We start from the raw sequence: 22,056 nt of genomic DNA, 5'->3' as shown, positions 1-22,056 counted from the left end.
GAGGGGGCAATGCTGGCCAGGCTGCAGAAGAACTCCCTCCCCTTCCGCGATGGAACCTAGCAACATTGCTTTAATATCTCATTTGAAAGACGGTGCCTACAACAATTCAATACACCCTCAGTACTGCGCTGAAGTCAGATTATGTACCGAGGTCTGTTTTAGGGACAACCCACAACCTTTTATTCAGGAGGAGACGGCGCTAACAAGTGAGCCTAGCTGACACAGTGCTGCAGTGATATTGTTCATACCTGACCCCTCTTTATCTCTATTCACAGAAAAACTTCAAAACTCGACAATAAAGTTCATTTTAAAGAACTCGGTTAGAAAATAAATCTTTACAGAGGGTGGCTAGCATGTGGAATTCACTGCCACCAGCTACTGTTGATGCAGAATCTATAAATTAGAATCATACAGCATGAAGGAGGCCACCCGGCTCACTGTGCCCGCGCCAGCTCCTTGAAAGAGCTATCCAATTAGTCCCAAATCTGTGCTCTTTTCCCATAGCTCTGAAAATTCTTTTTTTGTTCTTTCCCCACAGCCCTGCAAATGTTTCCCTTGCAAGTAAATACCCAATAATTTAAGAATAATTAAAATTTGTGAATTTTTAAAATGTATTCATTCATGGCATGCATGGTGACAGTGGCAAGACCAGCATTTATTGCCCATCCCCAAATTGCCCTCGAGAAGGTGGTGGTGAGCCGCCTTCTTGAGCTACTGCAGTCCGTGTGGTGAAGGTATTTCCAGAGTGCTGTTGGGTAGGGAGTTCCAGGATGTTGACCCAGCAACTCCCTGTGGGGAAAAAGCACTTCCCAATCGGTTGATGGTGCAATCTCGCACACTGTCCACCCAACTCCTCTGGCCTAGCAATGAGCTGCCCTGGATGCCGTTAAAAACGAGAGTGTGAGGATCCAACTCAGGAAAAACTCTGGGAAATTCTTCAGAGACTCCCCAAGGCAATCAAGCAAGCTCCTGGAGATTGTGGTGGCCCACAACTCATTGAAATTTCAACTGGAACTACAATGTCTGTAAATGTCGTCTTCCCTCAGGGGCCTGTAGAATCATACAGCACAGATCAGATCAAAGCTCTGCTGTCCTGCCACAACTAGTCGTGAATGGTGGTGGACCATTAAACAACTAACAGGACGAGAAGGCACCATGAATATCCCCAATGATGGCGGAGCCCAGCTCGCGAGTGCAAAAATCAAGGCTGAAGCGTTAGCACCCATCTTTAGCCAGAAGTGCCGAGTAGATGATCCATATTGGCCTCCTCCCGAGGTCCCCACCATCACAGAAGCCAGTCTTCAGCCAATTCGATTCACTCCACGTGTTATTAAGAAACGGCTGAGCGCACTGGATACAGCAAAGGCTATGGGATCCGACAAAATCCCAGCTGTCGTGCTGAAGACTTGTGCTCCAGAACTAGCCTGCCTCTAGCCAAGCTGTTCCAGTACAGCTACAACATTGGCATCTACCCAATGTGGAAAACTGCCCAGGTATGCCTTATCCACAAAAAGCAGGACAAATCCAATCCAGCCAATTACTGCCCCATCAGCCTACTCTCAATCATCAGCAAAGTGATGGAAGGTGTTGTTGACAGTGCTATCAAGCGGCACTTACTCACCAATAACCTGCTGACTGGAACCGCCAGGACGACTCAGCTCCAGGCCTCATTATAGCCTCGGTCCAAAAAAGCTGAATTCCAGAAGTGAGGAGAGAGTGACTATCCTTGATATCAAGGCCGCATTTGATTGGCATCAAGGAGCCCGAGCAAAATTGAAATCAATGGGAATCAGGAGAAAAACTCTCCACTGGCCCTAGCACAAAGGAAGATTAGTTGTGGTTGTTTGAGGCTAATCATCTCAGCCCCAGGACATCGTTGCAGGAGCTCCTCAGGGCAGTGTACTCGGCCCAACCATCTTCAACTGCTTCATCAATAACCTTCCCTCCGTCATACGGTCATAGGTGGGGATGTTTGTTAATGATTGCAAAATGTTCAGTCCATTCACAACGCCTCAGATAATGAAGTAGTCCATGCCCACATGCAGCAAGACCTGAACAACATTCAGGCTTGGGCTGTTAAGTGGCAAGTAACATTCGCGCCGCACATATGCCAAGCAATAACAATCTCCAACAAGAGAGAGTCGAACCAACGCCCCTTGACAGTCAATGGTATTAACATCGCAGAAACCCCCAACATCCTGGGGGGGGGGGGTAACCATTGACCAGAAACTTAACTGGACCAGTCACACAAACGCTGTGGCAACAAGAGGTCAGAAGCTGGGTATTCTGCTGCAAGTGTCTCACCTCCTGACTCCCCAAAGTCTTTCCACCATCGACAAGGCACAAGTCAGAAGTGTGATGGAATATTCTCCACTTGCCTGGATGAGTGCAGCTCCAACAACTGTCAAGTAGCTCGACACCATCCAGGACAAAGCACCCCACCCACCACCTTAAACATTGACTCCTTCCACCACCGGCGCACCGTGGCTGCAGTGTGTACCATCTACACGATGCACTGCAGCAACTCACCACGGCTTCTTCGATAGCACCTGCCAAACCCGCGACCTCCATCACCTAGAAAGACGAGGTCAGCAGGCACATGGGAACACCATCACCTCCAACTTCCCCAACATCCTGACTTGGAAATATATTGGCCGTTCCTTCAGTCGCTTGGTCAAAATCCCAGAGCTCCCTCCCAAACAGCACCATGGGAGTACCTTCACCTCACGGACTGCAGTGGCTCACCACTACCTTCTCAAGGGTAATAAATGCTGGCCTTGCCAGCGACCACCACATTCCAGGAACAAATTATTATTATATATATATATATTTTTTTTTTAAAAAGGGCCATTTGGTCCAGTGCCAGTGGCAGCTCTTCAAATTTGAACTCCCCCTGCTCTTTCCCCATAGCCCTGTAATCTTTTTCCCTTTTCAAGTATATATCCTTTTGGAATTACTGAGAATTAGATCGGGAGATGAAAGAGAAAAATACTTGTATGCATTTACATCATAGCGGATGCATTGACAGTCATTTTCCAACATTCCATTGACTCTGGATCAGTTCCTATCGAGTGGAGGGTAGCCAATGTAACCCCACTTTTTAAAAAAGGAGGGAGAGAGAAAACAGGGAATTATAGACCGGTCAGCCTGACCTCAGTAGTGGATAAAATGATGGAATCAATTATTAAGGATGTCATAGCAGCGCATTTGGAAAATGGTGACATGATAGGTCCAAGTCAGCATGGATTTGTGAAAGGGAAATCATGCTTGACAAATCTTCTGGAATTTTTTGAGGATGTTTCCAGTAAAGTAGACAAAGGAGAACCAGTTGATGTTGCATATTTGGACTTTCAGAAGGCTTTCGACAAGGTCCCACACAAGAGATTAATGTGCAAAGTTAAAGCACATGGGATTGGGGGTAGTGTGCTGACGTGGATTGAGAACTGGTTGTCAGACAGGAAGCAAAGAGTAGGAGTAAATGGGTACTTTTCAGAATGGCAGGCAGTGACTAGTGGGGTACCGCAAGGTTCTGTGCTGGGGCCCCAACTGTTTACATTGTACATTAATGATTTAGACGAGGGGATTAAATGTAGTATCTCCAAATTTGCGGATGACACTAAGTTGGGTGGCAGTGTGAGCTGCGAGGAGGATGCTATGAGGCTGCAGAGTGACTTGGATAGGTTAGGTGAGTGGGCAAATGCATGGCAGATGAAGTATAATGTGGATCAATGTGAGGTTATCCACTTTGGTGGTAAAAACAGAGAAACAGACTATTATCTGAATGGTGACAGATTAGGAGATGGGAAGGTGCAACGAGACCTGAGTGTCATGGTACATCAGTCATTGAAGGTTGGCATGCAGGTACAGCAGGCGGTTAAGAAAGCAAATGGCATGTTGGCCTTCATAGCGAGGGGATTTGAGTACAGGGGCAGGGAAGTGTTGCTACAGTTGTACAGGGCCTTGGTGAGGCCACACCTGGAGTATTGTGTACAGTTTTGGTCTCCTAACTTGAGGAAGGACATTCTTGCTATTGAGGGAGTGCAGCGAAGATTCACCAGACTGATTCCCGGGATGGTGGGACTGACCTATCAAGAAAGACTGGATCAACTGGGCTTGTATTCACTGGAGTTCAGAAGAATGAGAGGGGATCTCATAGAAACTTTTAAAATTCTGACGGGTTTAGACAGGTTAGATGCAGAAAGAATGTTCCCAATGTTGGGTAAGTCCAGAACCAGGGGTCACAGTCTGAGGATAAGGGGTAAGCCATTTAGGACCGAGATGAGGAGAAACTTCTTCACCCAGAGAGTGGTGAACCTGTGGAATTCTCTACCACAGAAAGTAGTTGAGGCCAATTCACTAAATATATTCAAAAGGGAGTTAGATGAAGTCCTTACTACTCGGGGGATCAAGGGGTATGGCGAGAAAGCAGGAAGGGGGTACTGAAGTTTCATGTTCAGCCATGAACTCATTGAATGGCGGTGCAGGCTAGAAGGGCTGAATGGCCTGCTCCTGCACCTATTTTCTATGTTTCTATGTTTCTAAGTATAATGATAGCACCTATTCTTGGAGTCAATGCAACCCCTGGATATGGTATCAGGGTCAACCTAACGCTGGAACAACACAGAGTGAGACTCCTCAGAGGAGGAAACCTCAATCTGCTTTGCTTCAGACATAACAGGTTGGACATCAACAACCAGTTTATATTGCATAAGTGTCAACGGAGGGGTGCAAGCAGGAGAGTGGGATATTAGGTGACCCAAATAGAGAAAAATACTGGTGCAGATGTGATGAGCGGAATGGCCTTTTTCAGTGCTGTGTCATTCTATGATAGTAACTGAATTGGAATATATTTCTACTACTCCTACTACATGTACAAGTCCAGCACTTTTAAAGTAATAAAACATCCCAAATAGCTTCATGTAGGAGAGAATGAACCAAGTGGTAACAGAATTAGGAAAGTTGATCGAAAGCACGATTGAGAAGATTGGTTTTGATGAGGCTTTTAAAAAGTGGGGAGGGTAAACAGCCAGGGGACAAGGTTTAGGGAGGGAATTCTAGTGAGTTGGATGTAGATCTAGAGAGCAGGCCATCCGAGACTGGGTCTTGTGTAACGAGAGAGGATTAATTAGCAATCTAGTCGTGTGGGGCCCCTTGGGGAAGAGTGACCATAATATGGTAGAATTCTTCATTAAGATGGAGAGTAACACAGTTAATTCAGAGACTAGGGTCTTGAACTCAAGGAAAGGTAACTTTGATGGCATGAGACGTGAATTGGCTAGAATAGACTGGCGAATGATGCTTAAAGGTTGATGGTGGACAGACAATGGCAGACATTTAAATATCACATGGATGAACTACAACAATTGTACATCCCTGTCTGGCATAAGAATAAAAAAGGGAAGGTGGCTCAACCGTGGCGGACAAGGGAAATTAGGGAAAGTGTTAAATACAAGGAAGAGGCATATAAATTGGCCAGAAAGAGCAGCAAACCTGAGGATTGGGAGAAATTTAGAATTCAGCAGAGGAGGACTAAGGGTTTAATTAGGAGGGGGAAAATAGAGTATGAGAGTAAGCTTGCAGGGAACATAAAAACTGACTGCAAAAGCTTCTATAGATATGTGAAGAGAAAAAGATTGGTGAAGACTAATGTAGGTCCCTTGCAGTCCGAATCAGGGGAATTCATAATGGGGAACAAGGAAATGGCAGGCCAACTGAACAAATACTTTGGTTCTGTCTTCACGAAGGAAGACACGAATAACCTCCCGAAAATACTAGGGGACCGAGGGTCGAGCGAGAAGGGGGAACGGTAGGAAATCCTTATTAGTCAGGAAATGGTGTTTGGGAAATTGAAGGGACTGAAGGCCGATAAATCCCCAGGGCCTGATAGTCTGCATCCCAGAGTACTTAAGGAAGTGACCCTAGAAATAGTGGATGCATTGGTAGTCATTTTCGAACATTCTATAGACTTTGGTTCAGTTCCTATGGATTGGAGGGTAGCTAAAGTAACCCCACTTTTTAAAAAAGGAGGGAGAGAAAACAGGAAATTATAGACCGGTTAGCCTGACATCGGTGGTGGGGAAAATGTTGGAATCAATTATTAAAGATGTAATAGCAGCGCATTTGGAAAGCGGTGACAGGATCGGTCCAAGTCAGCATGGATTTATGAAAGGGAAATCATGCTTGACACATCATCTGGAATTTTTTGAGGATATAACTAGTAGAGTGGATAAGGGACAACCAGTGGATGTGGTGTATTTGGACTTTCAAAAGTAGTAATCTCAGGATTGTTACCAGTGCCACATGCTAGTCAGAGTAGGAATCTCAGGATAGCTCAGATGAATACGTGGCTTGAGTGGTGCAGAAGGGAGGGATTCAAATTCCTGGGACATTGGAACTGGTTCTGGGGGAGGTGGGATCAGTCCAAACTGGACGGTCTGCACCTGGTCAGGACTGGAACCAATGTCCTAGGGGGAGTGTTTGCTAGTGCTGTTGGGGAGGAGTTAAACTAATATGGCAGGGGGATGGGAACCTAGGCAGAGAGGCAGAGCGAAATAAAAGGGAGACAGAGGCAAAAGATAGAAAGAATAATAGTAAAAGTGGAGGGCAGAGAAAGTCATGGAAAAAACCAAAAAGGGCCACATTACAGCAAAATTCTAAAGGGGCAAAGTGTGTTAAAAAGACAAGCCTGAAGGCTCTATGCCTCAATGAGAGGAGTATTCGGAATAAGGTGGATGAATTAACTGCACAGATAGCAGTTAACGGATATGATGTAGTTGGCATCACGGAGATATGGCTCCACGGTGACCAAGGCTGGGAACTCAACATCCAGGGGAATTCAACATTTAGGAAGGATAGACAGAAAGGAAAAGGAGGCGGGATGGCGTTGCGGGTTAAAGAGGAAATTAATGCAATAATAAGGAAGGACATTGGTTTGGATGATGTGGAATCGGTATGGGTGGAGCTACGGAATACCAAAAGGCAGAAAACTCTGGTGGGAGTTGTGTACAGGCCACCAAACAGCAGTAGAGAGGTTAGGGACAGCATCAAACAAGAAATAAGGAATGTGTGCAATAAAGGTACAGCAGTTATCATGGGCGACTTTAATTTACATATAGATTGGGCTAACCAAACTGGTAGCAATGCGGTGGAGGAGGATTTCCTGGAGTGTATTAGGGATGGTTTTCTTGACCAATATGTCGAGGAACCAACGAGAGAGTTGGCCATCCTAGACTGGGTGATGTGTAATGAGAGGGACTAATTAGCAATCTTGTTGTGCGAGGCCCCTTGGGGAAGAGTGACCATAATATGGTAGAATTCTTTATTAAGATGGAGAGCTGCACAGTTAAATCAGAAACTAGAGTCCTGAACTTAAGGAAAGCTAACTTCGACGGCATGAGGCATGAGGCATGAATTGGCTAGAATAGACTGGCGAGTGATACTTAAAGAGTTGACGGTGGAGGCAATGGCAAACATTTATAGATCACATGGATGATCTTCAACAATTGGACATCCCTGTCTGGAGTAAAAATAAAACAGGGAAGGTGGCTCAACCGTGGCTAACAAGGGAAATTAAGGATAGTGTTAGATCCAAGGAAGAGGCATATAAATTGGCCAGAAAAAGAAGCAAACCTGAGGACTGGGAGAAATTTAGAATTCAGCAGAGGAGGACAAAGGGTTTAATTAGGAAGGGGAAAATAAGAGTACGAAAGGAAGCTTGCCAGGAACATAAAAACTGACAGCAAAAGCTTCTGTAGATATGTGAAGAGAAAAAGAGTAGTGAAGACAAACCTTGGTCCCTTGCAGTCGGACTCGGGTGAATTTATAATGGGGAACAAAGAAATGGCAGACCAATTGAACAAATACTTTGGTTTTGACTTCACAAAGGAAGACACAAATAACCTTCCAGATGTATTAGGGGACCGAGGGTCTAATGAGAAGGAGGAATTGAAGAACATCCTAATTAGGCGGGAAATTCTGTTGGGGAAATTGGTGAGATTGAAGGCCGATAAATTCCCGGGGCCTGATAGTCTGCATCCCAGAGTACTTAAGGAAGTGGCTTTAGAAATAGTGGATGCATTGGTGATCATTTTCCAACAGTCCATCGACTCTGGATCAGTTCCTATGGACTGGAGGGTAGCTAATGTAACACCACTTTTTAAAAAAGGAGAGAGAAAACGGATAATTATAGACCAGTTAGCCTGACATCAGTAGTGGGGAAAATGTTGGAATCAATTATTAAGGATGAAATAGCAGCGCATTTGGAAAGCAGTGACAGGATCGGTTCAAGTCAGCATGGATTTATGAAAGGGAAATCATGCTTGACAAATCTTCTAGAATTTTTTGAGGATGTAACTAGTAGAGTGGACAAGGGAGAACCAGTGGATGTTGTGTATTTGGACTTTCAAAAGGCCTTTGACAAGGTCCCACATAAGAGACTGGTGTGCAAAAATCAAAGCACATGGTATTGGGGGTAATGTGCTGGCGTGGATATAGAACTGGTTGGCAGATAGGAAGCAGAGTGTCGGGATAAACGGTTCCTTTTCGGATTAGGAGGCAGTGACTAGTGGAGTGCCGCAGGGCTCAGTGCTGGGACCCCAGCTCTTTACAATATACATCAATGATTTGGATGAAGGAATTGAGTGTAATATCTCTAAGTTTGCAGATGACACTAAACTGGGTTGTGGTGTGAGCTGTGAGGAGGATGCTAAGAGGCTGCATGATGACTTGGACAGGTGAATGGGCAAATGCATGGCAAATGCAGTATAATGTGGATAAATGTGAGGTTATCCACTTAGGTGGCAAAAACACAAAGGCAGAATATTATCTGAATGGCGGCAGATTAGGAAAAGGGGAGGTGCAATGAGACCTGGGTGTCATGGTTCATCAGTCATTGAAAGTTGGCATGCAGGTACAGCAGGCAGTGAAGAAGGTAAATGGCATGTTGGCCTTCATAGCTTGAGGATTTGAGTATAGGAGCAGGGAGATCTTACTGCAGTTGTACAGGGCCTTGGTGAGGCCACACCTTGAGTACTGTGTGCAGTTTTGGTCTCCTAATCTGAGGAAGGACGTTCTTGCTATTGAGGGAGTGCAGCGAGGGTTCACCAGACTGATTCCCGGGATGACAGAACTGACATATGTAGAAAGACTGGATCGACTAGGCTTATATTCACTGGAATTTAGAAGAATGAGAGGGGATCTCATAGAAACATATAAAATTCTGACGGGATTGGACAGGTTCGATGCAGGAAGAAGGTTACCAATATTGGGGAAGTCCAGAACCAGGGGTCACAGTCTAAGGATAAGGGGTAAGCCATTTAGGACCGAGATGAGGAGAAACTTCTTCACTCAGAGAATTGTGAACCTGTGGAATTCTCTACCACAGAAAGTTGCTGAGGCCAGTCCGTTAGATATATTCAAAAGGGAGTTAGATGTGGCCCTTACGGCTAAAGGGATCAAGGGGTATGGAGAGAAAGCAGGAATGGGGTACTGAAGTTGCATGATCAGCCATGATCATATTGAATGGTGGTGCAAACTCGAAGGGCCGAATGACCTACTCCTGCACCTATTTTCTATGTTTCTATGGGGCCTGAGTTGCTCCTGTTTTTTTGGAGCAACTGATTTAGAATGGAGTATCTTAGAAATTGCAATTCTCGGCATTTAGTTTGCACCAGTTCTAGTCAGTTAGAGCAGTTTCAGTTTGGAACAGATTTTTTTTTCTCCAAAATTGGGCGTGTCCGGCCTCTCACGCTCGTTTTGAAAGTTTAGGCAGTGAAAACTTACTCCAAACTAACTTAGAATGGAGGAAGTGTAGATTTTTGTCGACACTTAGAAAATCAGGCGTAGGTTACAAATCAGGCATAGGGAATGGGGGTGGGGGGAAGTTTAAAGGGAAGTTTACAAACATTAAACACTTCAGTTTTACAAATAAGGAGCCATCATCATTAATAAATGATAAATACATCAATAAATCAACCAAAAAAAAATAATTTTTTTTTTTAAAAATCAATAAATAGAACATTTTCTACTTACCGACTGCAGCACTGGAAGCCCTCCAACAGCGTGCTGGGACGGCCCCCCTGCAGTGTGTCTCTGTCAGTGTCTCTATCTCTGTCTGTCAGTGTCTGTGTTTCTGACAGCGAGGAGGGGGGCTGGAGGGAGGAGGGGGGAGAGAGGGAGGGAAGGAAGAGAAGGGAGGGGGGGGAGGGAAGGAAGAGAAGGGGGGGGGGGGAGAGAAGGGAGGGGGGGGGAGAGAAGGGAGGGGGGGGGGAGAGAAGGGAGGGGGGGGGGAGAGAAGGGAGGGGGGGGGGAGAGAAGGGAGGGGGGGGGGAGAGAGAAGGGAGGGGGGGGGAGAGAGAAGGGAGGGGGGGGGAGAGAGAAGGGAGGGGGGGGGAAAGAGAAGGGGGGGGGGGAAAGAGAAGGGAGGGGGGGGGAAAGAGAAGGGAGGGGGGGGAAAGAGAAGGGAGGGGGGGGAAAGAGAAGGGAGGGGGGGAAAGAGAAGGGGGGGGGGAAAGAGAAGGGAGGGTGGGGAGAGAGAAGGGAGGGGGGGAGAGAGAAGGGAGGGGGGGAGAGAGAAGGGGGGGGGAGAGAGAAGGGAGGGGGGGGAGAGAGAAGGGAGGGGGGGAGAGAGAGAAGGGAGGGGGGAGAGAGAAGGGAGGGGGGGGAGAGAAGGGAGGGGGGGGAGAGAGAAGGGAGGGGGGGGGGAGAGAGAAGGGAGGGGGGGGAGAGAGAAGGGAGGGGGGGGAGAGAGAAGGGAGGGGGGGGAGAGAGAAGGGAGGGGGGGGAGAGAGAAGGGAGGGGGGGAGAGAGAAGGGAGGGGGGGGAGAGAAGGGAGGGGGGGAGAGAGAAGGGAGGGGGGGAGAGAGAAGGGAGGGGGGAGAGAGAAGGGAGGGGGGAGAGAGAAGGGAGGGGGGGGGAGAGAGAAGGGAGGGGGGGGAGAGAGAAGGGAGGGGGGGAGAGAGAAGGGAGGGGGGGAGAGAGAAGGGAGGGGGGGGAGAGAGAAGGGAGGGGGGGAGAGAGAAGGGAGGGGGGGGAGAGAGAAGGGAGGGGGGAGAGAGAAGGGAGGGGGGAGAGAGAAGGGAGGGGGGGAGAGAGAAGGGAGGGGGGAGAGAAGGGAGGGGGGGAGAGAAGGGAGGGGGGGGAGAGAAGGGAGGGGGGGGAGAGAAGGGAGGGGGGGAGAGAAGGGAGGGGGGGAGAGAAGGGAGGGGGGGGAGAGAAGGGAGGGGGGAGAGAGAAGGGAGGGGGGGAGAGAGAAGGGAGGGGGGGAGAGAGAAGGGAGGGGGGGGAGAGAGAAGGGAGGGGGGGAGAGAAGGGAGGGGGGGGGAGAGAAGGGAGGGGGGGGAGAGAAGGGAGGGGGGGGAGAGAAGGGAGGGGGGGAGAGAAGGGAGGGGGGGGGAGAGAAGGGCGGGGTGGGAAGAGAAGGGAGGGGGGGGGAGAGAAGGGAGGGGGGGAGAGAAGGGAGGGGGGGAGAGAAGGGAGGGGGGGAGAGACAGGGAGGGGGGGAGAGAAGGGAGGGGGGAGAGAAGGGAGGGGGGAGGAGAAGGGGGATGGGTGGGAGAAGGGGGGGGGAGGGGGTGGAGAAGAAGGGGGGAGGGGGGTGGAGAAGAAGGGGGGAGGGGTGGAGAAGAAGGGGGGAGGGGTGGAGAAGGGGGGGAAGGGGGTGGGAGAAGAAGGGGGGAGGGGAGAGAGGGGGGAGGGGTGGAGAAGAAGGGGGGAGGGGTGGAGAAGAAGGGGGGAGGGGTGGAGAAGAAGGGGGGAGGGGTGGAGAAGAAGGGGGGAGGGGTGGAGAAGAAGGGGGGAGGGGTGGAGAAGAAGGGGGGAGGGGTGGAGAAGAAGGGGGGAGGGGTGGAGAAGAAGGGGGGAGGGGTGGAGAAGAAGGGGGGAGGGGTGGAGAAGAAGGGGGGAGGGGTGGAGAAGAAGGGGGAGGGGTGGAGAAGAAGGGGGAGGGGTGGAGAAGAAGGGGGAGGGGTGGAGAAGAAGGGGGAGGGGTGGAGAAGAAGGGGGAGGGGTGGAGAAGAAGGGGGAGGGGTGGAGAAGAAGGGGGAGGGGTGGAGAAGAAGGGGGAGGGGTGGAGAAGAAGGGGGAGGGGTGGAGAAGAAGGGGGAGGGGTGGAGAAGAAGGGGGGGAGGGGGTGGAGAAGGGAGTGAGGGGTGAGAGGAGAGGGAGGCTGGCCAGGCCCCGAGATTTCGGGCAGAGCCCGCCCCCAACACCGGATTTAAAGGTAGATGGCCGGGGGTCAGGTCCGGGGTCGGGTTGTGTCCAGGGGAGCGGGGGCGGGGTGGGAGCAGGAGTTGGGTCCGGGGGGGCGGTCGGGAGGAAGCAGGAGCTGGGCGTGGGAGGTGCAGCCTGATCCATGCAGCCCCAGTGAGGCCATTCGGCCAAAACGAGGGGCTGTGTGCTTCGGGCCCCTCCCACAGTTTTGGGCACCTGGAGCTGCTGCACATGCGTGCCCACTGTAGCGCGCATGTGCAGAGGTCCCGGCACTGTTTTCAGTGCAGGGACCTGGCTCCGCCCCCCACAGCTCGTGCTGCCCCACGCCCAGCTCCAGAGGACCTGCAGGGAGCCTGAGAATCGCTAAGTATTTTTTAGGCGCACTTTCTGGCGGTGTCCAGGTTGTTGCTGCGCCATTGTAGGCGCGGCCCGAAACTTGGGCCCAAAGTTTCTTTGGCAAATTGCTGATGGTGTCAAACGGTGCCGATAGGTTGAGGAAGGGCAACGAACCGAAGTCAACGTGCTTGGTGACTTTGACCAGGCTTGATGCTCTGGTCAGGCCAGAAGCTTAAATGTAGGGATTCAAAGAGAGAATTTTGGGAGAGGCGAGGATTGAGATAGAAACATAGAAATTTACAGCGCAGAAGGAGGCCATTTCGGCCCATCGTGTCTGCATCAACCGACAATGAGCCGTACGGCCCTCGGTCAGCAGCCCCGATGGTTACATATAAACCCATGAACAATGGTGGAAAGACAAAGAGCACCCGGCCCAACCAGTCCGCCTCACACAACTGCGACACCCCTTACACTGAAACATTCTACACTCCATCCCAACCGGAGCCATGTGATCTCCTGGGAGGCGCAAAAACCAGATAAAAACCTAGGCCAATTGAAGAAAAAATCTGGGAAAATTCCTCTGCGACCCATCCAGGCGATCGAATCTAGTCCAGGAAATCACCCTGGCCGTATGCGATTCCCTGCAGTACTTACCATTATATCTGCGCCGGCCAACAAAAGGTCATCCAGTCTAATTCCAATTACCAGCTCTAGGTCTAACCCTGCAGGTTACAGCACTTTAAGTGCCCATCCAACCATCTCTTAAAAGTGGTGAGGGTTTCTGCATCCACCACTCTTCCAGGCAGAGAGTTCCAGATCCCCCGCAAATCCCCTCCAAACCTTCCACCACCTTAAAACTATGCCCCCTCATAATCGACCCCTCCACCAATGAAAATAGGCCCTTACTATCCACTTTGTCCAGGCCCCTCAATATTTTGTACACCTCAATGAGGTTTCCTCTCAACCTCCTCTGGATGGCAACACATTCAAGGATCTTGGAGAGAGAAAAGGAAAACTAAACGGACAGCAGAATACAAGTCAACAGCAGTTATGCCAATGCTTCACAACTTACTGGTCAGACCAACGAGTACCATTTTCAATTTTAGTCACCACAAAATAAATGTATTGGAGAGGATGCAGAGAAGAGCAACAAGACTGATCCCAAGCGCAGAGGATAAGTCACAAGATGAGAGAAACTTGAATTTCAGAGTCAGGAAAGAAAAGACCGCATCAAAATATTAAATGTTATAGATAAAAATATCCCCAGATTATTAGTTCCAAGTAACCAAGGAAACGAGGACCAGAGGACATAAATGGAAATCAGTGTGTGTTGTCTGGGTATGAGCAAATAAAAATATTTCACTGGTAATTTTCACATTAATATTCGTAGAAAACTGTCAAGAATAACAGTCATGCCATGAAATGTGCTTCTCCCATAAGTACAATTTAATTCAAAATAAACACTTAAATACAATTTGAAATGATTCCCCCTTCAAATAGGAAATTAGTACAAAGACTTTGTGAAATATTAATGACGTGGATGTGGATGCAGGGCACGATTTCAACATTTGCAGATGACACAAAATTTGGAAGTATAGTGTACAGTAAGGAGAGTGATGGACTTCGAGAAGACATGGACAGGCTGGTGGAATGGGCAGACAAGTGGCAGATGAAATTTAAGGCAGAAACGTGCGAAGTGATACATTTTGGTAGAAAGAATGAGGAGAGGAAATATAAACTAAAAAGGGTACAATCCTAAAGAGGGTGAATGAACAGAGAGACCGAGAGGTATATGTGCACAAATTGTCGAAGGTGGTAGGGCAGGTTACAAAAGCAGTTTAAAAAGCTTACAGAATCCTGGGCTTCATGAATAGAGATGTAGAGTACAAAAGTGTGGAAATTATGAACCACCTGTATAAAACACTGTTCCGGCCTTAACTGGAGTATTGTGTCCAATTCTGGGAACTACACTTTTGGAAGGATGTGAAGGCCTTCGAGAAGGTGCAGAAAAGATTTATGAGAATGATTCCAGGGATGAGGGAATTCAGATTACGTGGATAGACTGGAGAAGCTGGGGTTGTTCTCCTTAGAGTGAGAGGAGATTTGATAGAGGTGTTCAAAATCATGAGGGGTCTGGACAGAGTAGATAGTGAGAAACTGTTCCCATTGGCAGAAAGGTAGAGATCCAGAGGACACAGATTTACGATGATTGGTAAACCAAAGGCGACATAAGAAAAAACTTTTTTACGCAGCAAGTGGTTAGGATCTGAAATGCACTGCCTGAAAGGGCAGTGGAGCAGACTCACTGCTTTCAAAAGGGAGTTGCATAAGTACCAGGCTAAGTGAGTGGGCAAAAATTTGGCAGATGGAGTATAATGTTGGAAAGTGTGAGGTCACATGCACTTTGGCAGAAAAAAAAATCAAAGAGCAAGTTATTATTTAAATGGGGAAAAATTGCAAAGTGCCGCAATACAGCGGGACCTGGGGGTACTTGTGCATGTAACACAAAAGGTTAGTTTGCAGGTACAGCAAGTGATCAGGAAGGCCAATGGAATCTTGGCCTTTACTGCAGAGGGGATGGAGTATAAAAGCAGGGAAGTCTTGCTACAGCTATACAGGGTATTGGTGAGGCCACAGCTGAAACACTGGTTTCCATATTTACGAAAGGATATACTTGCTTTGGAGGCAGTTCAGAGAAGGTTCACTCGGTTGATTCCAGAGATGAGGGTGTTGACTTATGAGGAAAGGTTAATAGAAAATAGAAACATAGAAAATAGGTGCAGGAGTAGGACATTCGGCCCTTCGAGCCTGCACCGCCATTCAACAAGATCGCGGCTGATCACCCACCACAGGCACCTCCCCCCCACGCCCCCCCGACTCCCCCCCAGCCGCAAGGACCACATCCAACTCCCTCCCGAACACATCCAATGAACTGGCATCAACAACTCTCTGCGGCAGGGAACCCCAAGGCCAACAACACCAGAGTGAAGAAGTCTCTTCCAATCCCAGCCCCAAACAGCCCAACCCCCATCCCAAGAGCGGCCCTCCCCCCGGCTCCGGATCCACCCAACACCGGGAACACTCCCCCCACACTCAACCCACCCCGTCCCGTCAGAATCCTTCCCAAATGCCGAACACCCCCGGATGTTGAGCCCCCAGCCCCGGCCACCCCGGAGCCACACCCCTGTGACGCCAACCACACCACATCCACCAACCGCCATCTGCGCAGTCAACCCGTCCACCCCACTCTGAACACTCTCCGCACCGAGCCCCCAGGCCCGCCCCTCCAACACACTTCGCTGCAATGTGGTTGAGTAGGTTGGGCCTCTACTCATTGGAATTCAGAAGAATGAGAGGTGATCTTATCGAAACGTACAAGATTATGAGGGGGCTTGACAAGGTGGATGCAGAGAGGATGTTTTCACTGATAGGGGAGACTAGAACTCGAGGGCATAATCTTAGAATAAGGGGCCGCCCATTTAAAACTGAGATGAGGAGGAATTTCTTCTCCCAGAGGGTTGTAAATCTGTGGAATTCACTGCCTCAGAGTTGTGGAAGCTGGGACATTGAATAAATTTACGACAGAGAGAGACAGTTTCTTAACCGATAAGGGATGGAAGTGGACCCGAGTCCATGATCGGATCAGCCACGATCGTATTAAATGGCGGAGCAGGCTCGAGGAGCCATATGGCCTACTCCAGCTCCTATTTCTTATGTTCTTGTGGAAGAAAACAAATTCCAGGGCTATGGGAAAAGGGCGAGGGAGTGGGACTAGCTGAAGTGCTCTTACAGAGAGCCGGCACGGGCTTGATGGACCGAATAGCCTCCTGCCATGCTGTAACCATTCTGTGATTCGATGAGCGACACCTACTGAAGCCACGAAAATAAAATCTTAGCTTCTTGATTTTAACAAGTTCTTCCAACTTCACTGGAGCTATTTGTTAGGGACAGAACTCCTGTTCCGGTTGCTCCCCTTTTCTTGGGTAATCCAACAGCACACACGATGGGTGACCTACCAGGTTCCAGATCTCTCCTGTCAGTGTGAAGCTTACTGATACATGAGCATAGGATCAGTGTGACCGCATGGTGCAGATGGAGGGCGGGGAAACTGAAGAAGTGGTGCCTGGTCTCCAATTGTCACCAATTAATAGAAAGCTACAACTGGGTAGTTTTTCTACATTTATAACAATTACTACACTTCAAAAGTACTTCATTGACTGTGAAGCGCTTTGGGATATCCTGAGGTTTTAAAGGCGCTATATAAATGCAAGTCTTTCTTTCCGTGTGGAGGAGAAAGACTTGCATCCAATCATTATACAATGCACAGTGATGGAGCAGCAATCTTGCATGATGCGCAATGGCCTTAATTGATCAGAGTGTTGTTTCGGGCCAAACCAGGGGACAAAAATTGAAATGGATAACTGGAAAATGAAGGCACCCGTGCCAAAGCTGAAGCACATCTTTACACTTCATCTTGGTAAAAGAGATAGTCATCCTACATCAAATATATCCCAAAACTCAAAGGGAAATGGATCGAGATAGGGATAAAAGATTACAGATCATCTGAAAGTCCAATCTGATAAGTTTTTCTCACCAAATCCTATCCTTCCATTCTTTGTTGTATTAGCAATAGATCAAGTTTCCAAAGGGCTTTGGTGGCCTCAGAACCATAAAGGGATGGAGCACACTAAACCTGGCCAAGCATACAGCTATCACTTATCTCAGTACTACATACTTCAACTGTGGTGCATTAAGTTGTCTCCCTCTTGTGAACTGTGAAACACATGAATACAACTATACATTTTTTCCCTCCAAATTTGGGCCAAAGTGCATGTTCAGTGCATTTATCCCACATACCTTCCCCTAAAGGGACAGCATCTTGGAAAACCTTGCGCTCACATAAACAGGTTACTATATGGTTTGCAAGTGAAACCTGAGAGAAAATCTATATTTGGATGGGTTATTAAAATACATATATATACTTATATTAAAAACATAAGTCTCTTGGATCGGTAAATGCAAATAGGACTGACCTTGCAATCACTATTCCAACAACACAGCCACCAATTACTGACCAAAACCCAATCCAGCCGGCATCAACCTAAAAAGAGAAGTTAAAGAATTAATGAACACAATGAACTGGTTTACTTACCAATGCCTCTTTCAAAACAAGATATTATTCAGATCTCTTTCTATAATAGACTGCAACAATGAACATAATGGAATGATGTTGTACTCTAGTTACAGGTGGTGTTCTAGTTGAAAAAGGCACCTGCTGCATTGGAATTATAGAATGAAACAGCATAGGCGGCCATTCAGCACATCACGCCTGTGCCAGCTATGCAACTCGTCTCACTCCTCTGCTCTTTCTCCAAAGCCTAGCAATTTTTTTTACTTCAAGTCTTTACCTGAAATAAAAAATTAAAAACCTATTTTTGACAACCTTGAATCGCTGGGCCATTCACCATTCCAAGAGTGTGCAGCAGGTCACTAGCTCTTAATCCGTTCACTAGGAGACCCACCCAGTGTGACTGACCAGCAACTTGGAACCCCGCTCAGCAAGTGTTCCACACTCCAATAAGTCTGGAGTACATAGCCAAGGGCCCAGGGGCAGCACTGTGATGTGTACGCACTAGGTCGGTGCAGCAGAGCAGGTCTCCAGTCGTCCTGGTTCAACCCTTGCCACTGGAGCAAGACCTAGCTCTGTCGAGCCCGTGTGGTGGCTGATGTGCAAAGGTCATCACACGTTAAAAAGATCCTCGCACAGGCATCTTCCACCCCCTCAATTGGAGCTCAGGACTGGAACATCGGGTCCTTCATTGAAACATCTGTGAACTCTTGTGGAAGCAAGTCATCCTCGTTCGAGGGATTGCCTATGTACGTATGTATAACTTAAGGACTGCAAAAATCAGAAAAATCTTAAAAGACAGATGCCCACATGAAAAAAAACAAAGAAGATAATCCTGAAGTAGCAACCTAGACAATTATATCAGGCTAATTCTTTGAGGTAACCTGGGCAAGTCACACCAAGGAGCCATATGTGCACAATGTAGAGATATATTGTAGAGGCATATTAGAATTGTTTTAGAGAATGTCAGAACTTTTGATCGAGAAACAATTTCTTACCTGGCTTACTTTGAGTGGTGTTAGAATTAGGTCCAGTACTCCTGACCAGCCCGCGAATATTCCCAGAGGCACAGCAAAGGCCAAGACAATCATCAGAAACCTGAAATTGCTATGGTGACAAGAAAAAAAATAACATTCAAAACATTACTTGCAAGTCAGGCCTGTGTCACTCAACCAACTTGTATACAACAGTTGTCTCAGAAGTTGCTTGAGGCTGTGTCTTCTTTATGACAGACAAACCACAGTCTCAGAATAAGGGGTCAGCGATTTAGAACTGAGGAGGAGAAATTTCTTCACTTAAAGAGTTGTCAATATGGAATTCTCTACCCCAAAAGGGCTGTGGATGCTCAGTCGTTGAGTATATTCAAGACAGAGATCGATAGATTTGGGGATATTAAGGGAATTAAGGGATATAGGGATAGCTCAGGAAAGGGGAATTTAAGGTCAAAGATCAGCCATGATCTTATTGAATGGCAGAGCAGGCTTGAAGGGTCAGATTGCCTACTCCTGCTCCGATTTCTTATGTTCCCGTGTTCTTATTTTAGAAACCTTACTAAACAGTCATTTTGGAAGCCTTACGAAACAAAACATAATCAGAGTATTGTCACAAGCCGTTAACAACTAACAGCAATGACAGGTTCTTTTCTGGGATCCCTTATTATAAAATATACACCAGTTCAGTGAAAGTCAGTCCTAATGGCTTAATGGGTAAACACACTGCATATTACTGAGCCAGAAAGACCACCGAGGAAGCTTCATAAGTTTGATTGCCAGCCTGCGCTCCATTAGCATGATCTGAACCACAGCAGCAGATGGGCACACCTGCGTACGGAGTTAGCCAAGGTACCTATTAATGATAATTATCCAGTGAGTCAAGCTAGAAAGTGCATACATATGGGGCAGAATGAGTTTGGCTACAATCTCTCCTTTGATTAGGGGAGAGGTGAAGAGAAAGACTTGCCAACATTCATTGTTTCGAGGCTCACACATAAAGAATGGCCTAATGGGCAAGGTAGCAGATGGCCACCACCATCTGTGGAACCATTTCACTGCATCAGTTATGGCCTTCAGAGGAACACCTACAGTACCTACAAAATAAAGTTATCTGAAAGTACTATAGAGGAAGCTTCTAGGTTTGATTGCCAGCCTGTGTTCCATTAGTATGATCTGAATCACAGCAGATTTTGAACAATAAGGAAGTCGAGGGTTAAGGAGAGCGGGCAGGGAAGTGGAATTGAGGCCAAGATAAAATCAGCCATGATCTTAATGAATGGCGGAACAGGCTCGAGGGGCCAAATGACCTACTCCTGCTCCGATTTCTTATGTACTAACATTTTGAAGAAGAAAGACTTACATTTATTTAGTGCCTCATCATATCTCTCAAACATTGTACAGGTGCAATGTCCCGAATCTGGAACTCCGAAAACCGGAAGTGTCCACAAACCGGACATTTTGTGCAGAGCTAAATTATTGTCCGAAAACCAGATATTTGAGGCAAAACCTGAAATCCAGCACGAATTCGGTTGAGGATTCCAGATTTCAGATGAGAAAATCAAGTCTGAAATCCGAAATCCTCGACCGAATCCGCGGCAGATTTGGGGTTTTGCCAGATTTCGGACATCGTTGCTCAAATTCGGTCGAGGATTTGGTCAAGGATTCTGGATTTTAGACTACTGATTTTCTTGTCTGAAATGTGAAAAAACCCAAAAGCAGAACAGACTCAGTCCCGAAGATTCCAGATTCCAGTCGTTATACCTGGACAACATTTCACATACAATGAATTACTCCAAAATACACCAATGGTTATCTGGTCAACACAGCAGCCATTTTGCACACAAGAAGATCCCACAAACAGAAGATGAATGGACAATTAAGCTGTTTTTTGGGGGGATGGTTGATGAGGAATGTTGACCAGGAGAACATCCTAGGCTTCCCCTGGCACTCCCCAATAGTGCCATGGCATTTTGAAATCTACTTAAAGCGTCAGAACAGGCAAACAAAAACACCTTGAAGAAAACCTTTTTTTACACAATGAGTGGTTAGGATTTAGAATGCACTGCTCGATAGGGTGGTGGATACTCTTCAAAAGGTAGCCTTCAGAAAAGAATTGGGACAAATATTTGGAGAAAAACATTTCAGGAATATGGGGAAAGAGCCGGGGGAGTGGGATGACCTGGACTTCTCTTCCAAAGAGCCGGTGCAGACTCGATGGGCTGAATAGCCTCATTTTGTGCTGCACTGAGGGTCAGCAACTCGGTCAATGTAGTATTCCCCAAGTACTGCACTTAAGTATCAGATTAAATAAAATACTCCAGTCCTAGAGTGCGGTCTGAACCAACAACAACCTATAGAGGCAGGAGTAATAACTGGATCAAGCCATACTCTGGTCAGAGGCTTTTGACCTGGCTTCACCAAATACCTGAAGCAGATCTACACTAGTAAGGAGATAGAGTAAAATCAACAAGAACATGAAGATGGTTTTTGGACTGCCAAAACTGCTTTCTGCATGGTTCTTGTGAGACATGGGGACAGTGTGAGAAGCTGGGATTGAGTTAGAAGATCAGCCATGATCATGGTGAATGGCAGAGTAGGCTCAAAGGGCCTGATGGCCTCACCCTGCCCAAAATTCTTATGTTGTTATTTACCATCTTCCAATACCGTATTTAATATCTTAAGTCTTCAGTCATCTTGGATAACTCTTGCCACTGGACCAAGACCTAGCTCTATCAAGCCTGTGTGGTGGCTGGTGTGCAACGGCCACCACATGTTGAATAAAATCCACACACAAGCATCTTCCACCCTTCACGATGTAGTTCGGGACCTGGAATATTATTAGGTCCTTCATTGAAACACCTGTGAACTCATCCTTTTTTGACGTGAAAGCAAGTCATCCTCGTTTCGAGGGATGGCCGATGATGATAATACCTTAAGATTCACGAGTTCAAGTCACAAGTTGAGATAGGGAATGGAAGACCAACAGGAAGAGCAGTGCAAGGAAGGGAGTGCAGGGATCCCCTGCGGTCATCCCCCTGCAAAACCGATACACCGCTTTGAGTACTGTTGAGGGGGATGACTCATCAGGGGAGAGCAGCAGCAGCCAAGTTCATGGCACCGTGGCTGGCTCTGCTGCACAGGAGGGCAGGAAAAAGAATGGGAGAGCGATAGTGATAGGGGATTCAATTGTAAGGGGAATAGATAGGCGTTTCTGCGGCCGCAACCGAGACTCCAGGATGGTATGTTGCCTCCCTGGTGCAAGGGTCAAGGATGTCTCGGAGCGGGTGCAGGACATTCTGAAAAGGGAGGGTGAACAGCCAGTTGTCGTGGTGCAGATACTTACCAACGATATAGGTAAAAAATGGAATGAGGTTCTACGAGATGAATTTAGGG

At 47.5% G+C, this 22,056-nt stretch overlaps 1 protein-coding gene across 2 annotated transcripts in view; it reads right to left on the bottom strand.

Moving 5' to 3' along the window:
- Window positions 1–22,056, bottom strand: part of slc49a4 (solute carrier family 49 member 4) — a 123,604-nt gene that overhangs the window by 24,319 nt on the left and 77,229 nt on the right. The window contains exons 5-6 of one of the 2 annotated variants that reach the window (XM_070875252.1): window positions 18,679–18,778; window positions 17,577–17,644 (exon numbers count right to left, since the gene is read on the bottom strand). In XM_070875252.1, coding sequence (XP_070731353.1) covers window positions 17,577–17,644; window positions 18,679–18,778 — 168 coding nt within the window. Of the gene's footprint in view, window positions 1–17,576; window positions 17,645–18,669; window positions 18,779–22,056 lie in introns of both variants that reach the window. The other variant, XM_070875251.1, reaches the window with a different exon arrangement.

Source organism: Pristiophorus japonicus, chromosome 3 (genome assembly GCF_044704955.1).
Source record: "Pristiophorus japonicus isolate sPriJap1 chromosome 3, sPriJap1.hap1, whole genome shotgun sequence".
Taxonomy (NCBI): domain Eukaryota; kingdom Metazoa; phylum Chordata; class Chondrichthyes; family Pristiophoridae; genus Pristiophorus; species Pristiophorus japonicus.
This window is presented reverse-complemented; position numbering and strand designations above follow the sequence as displayed.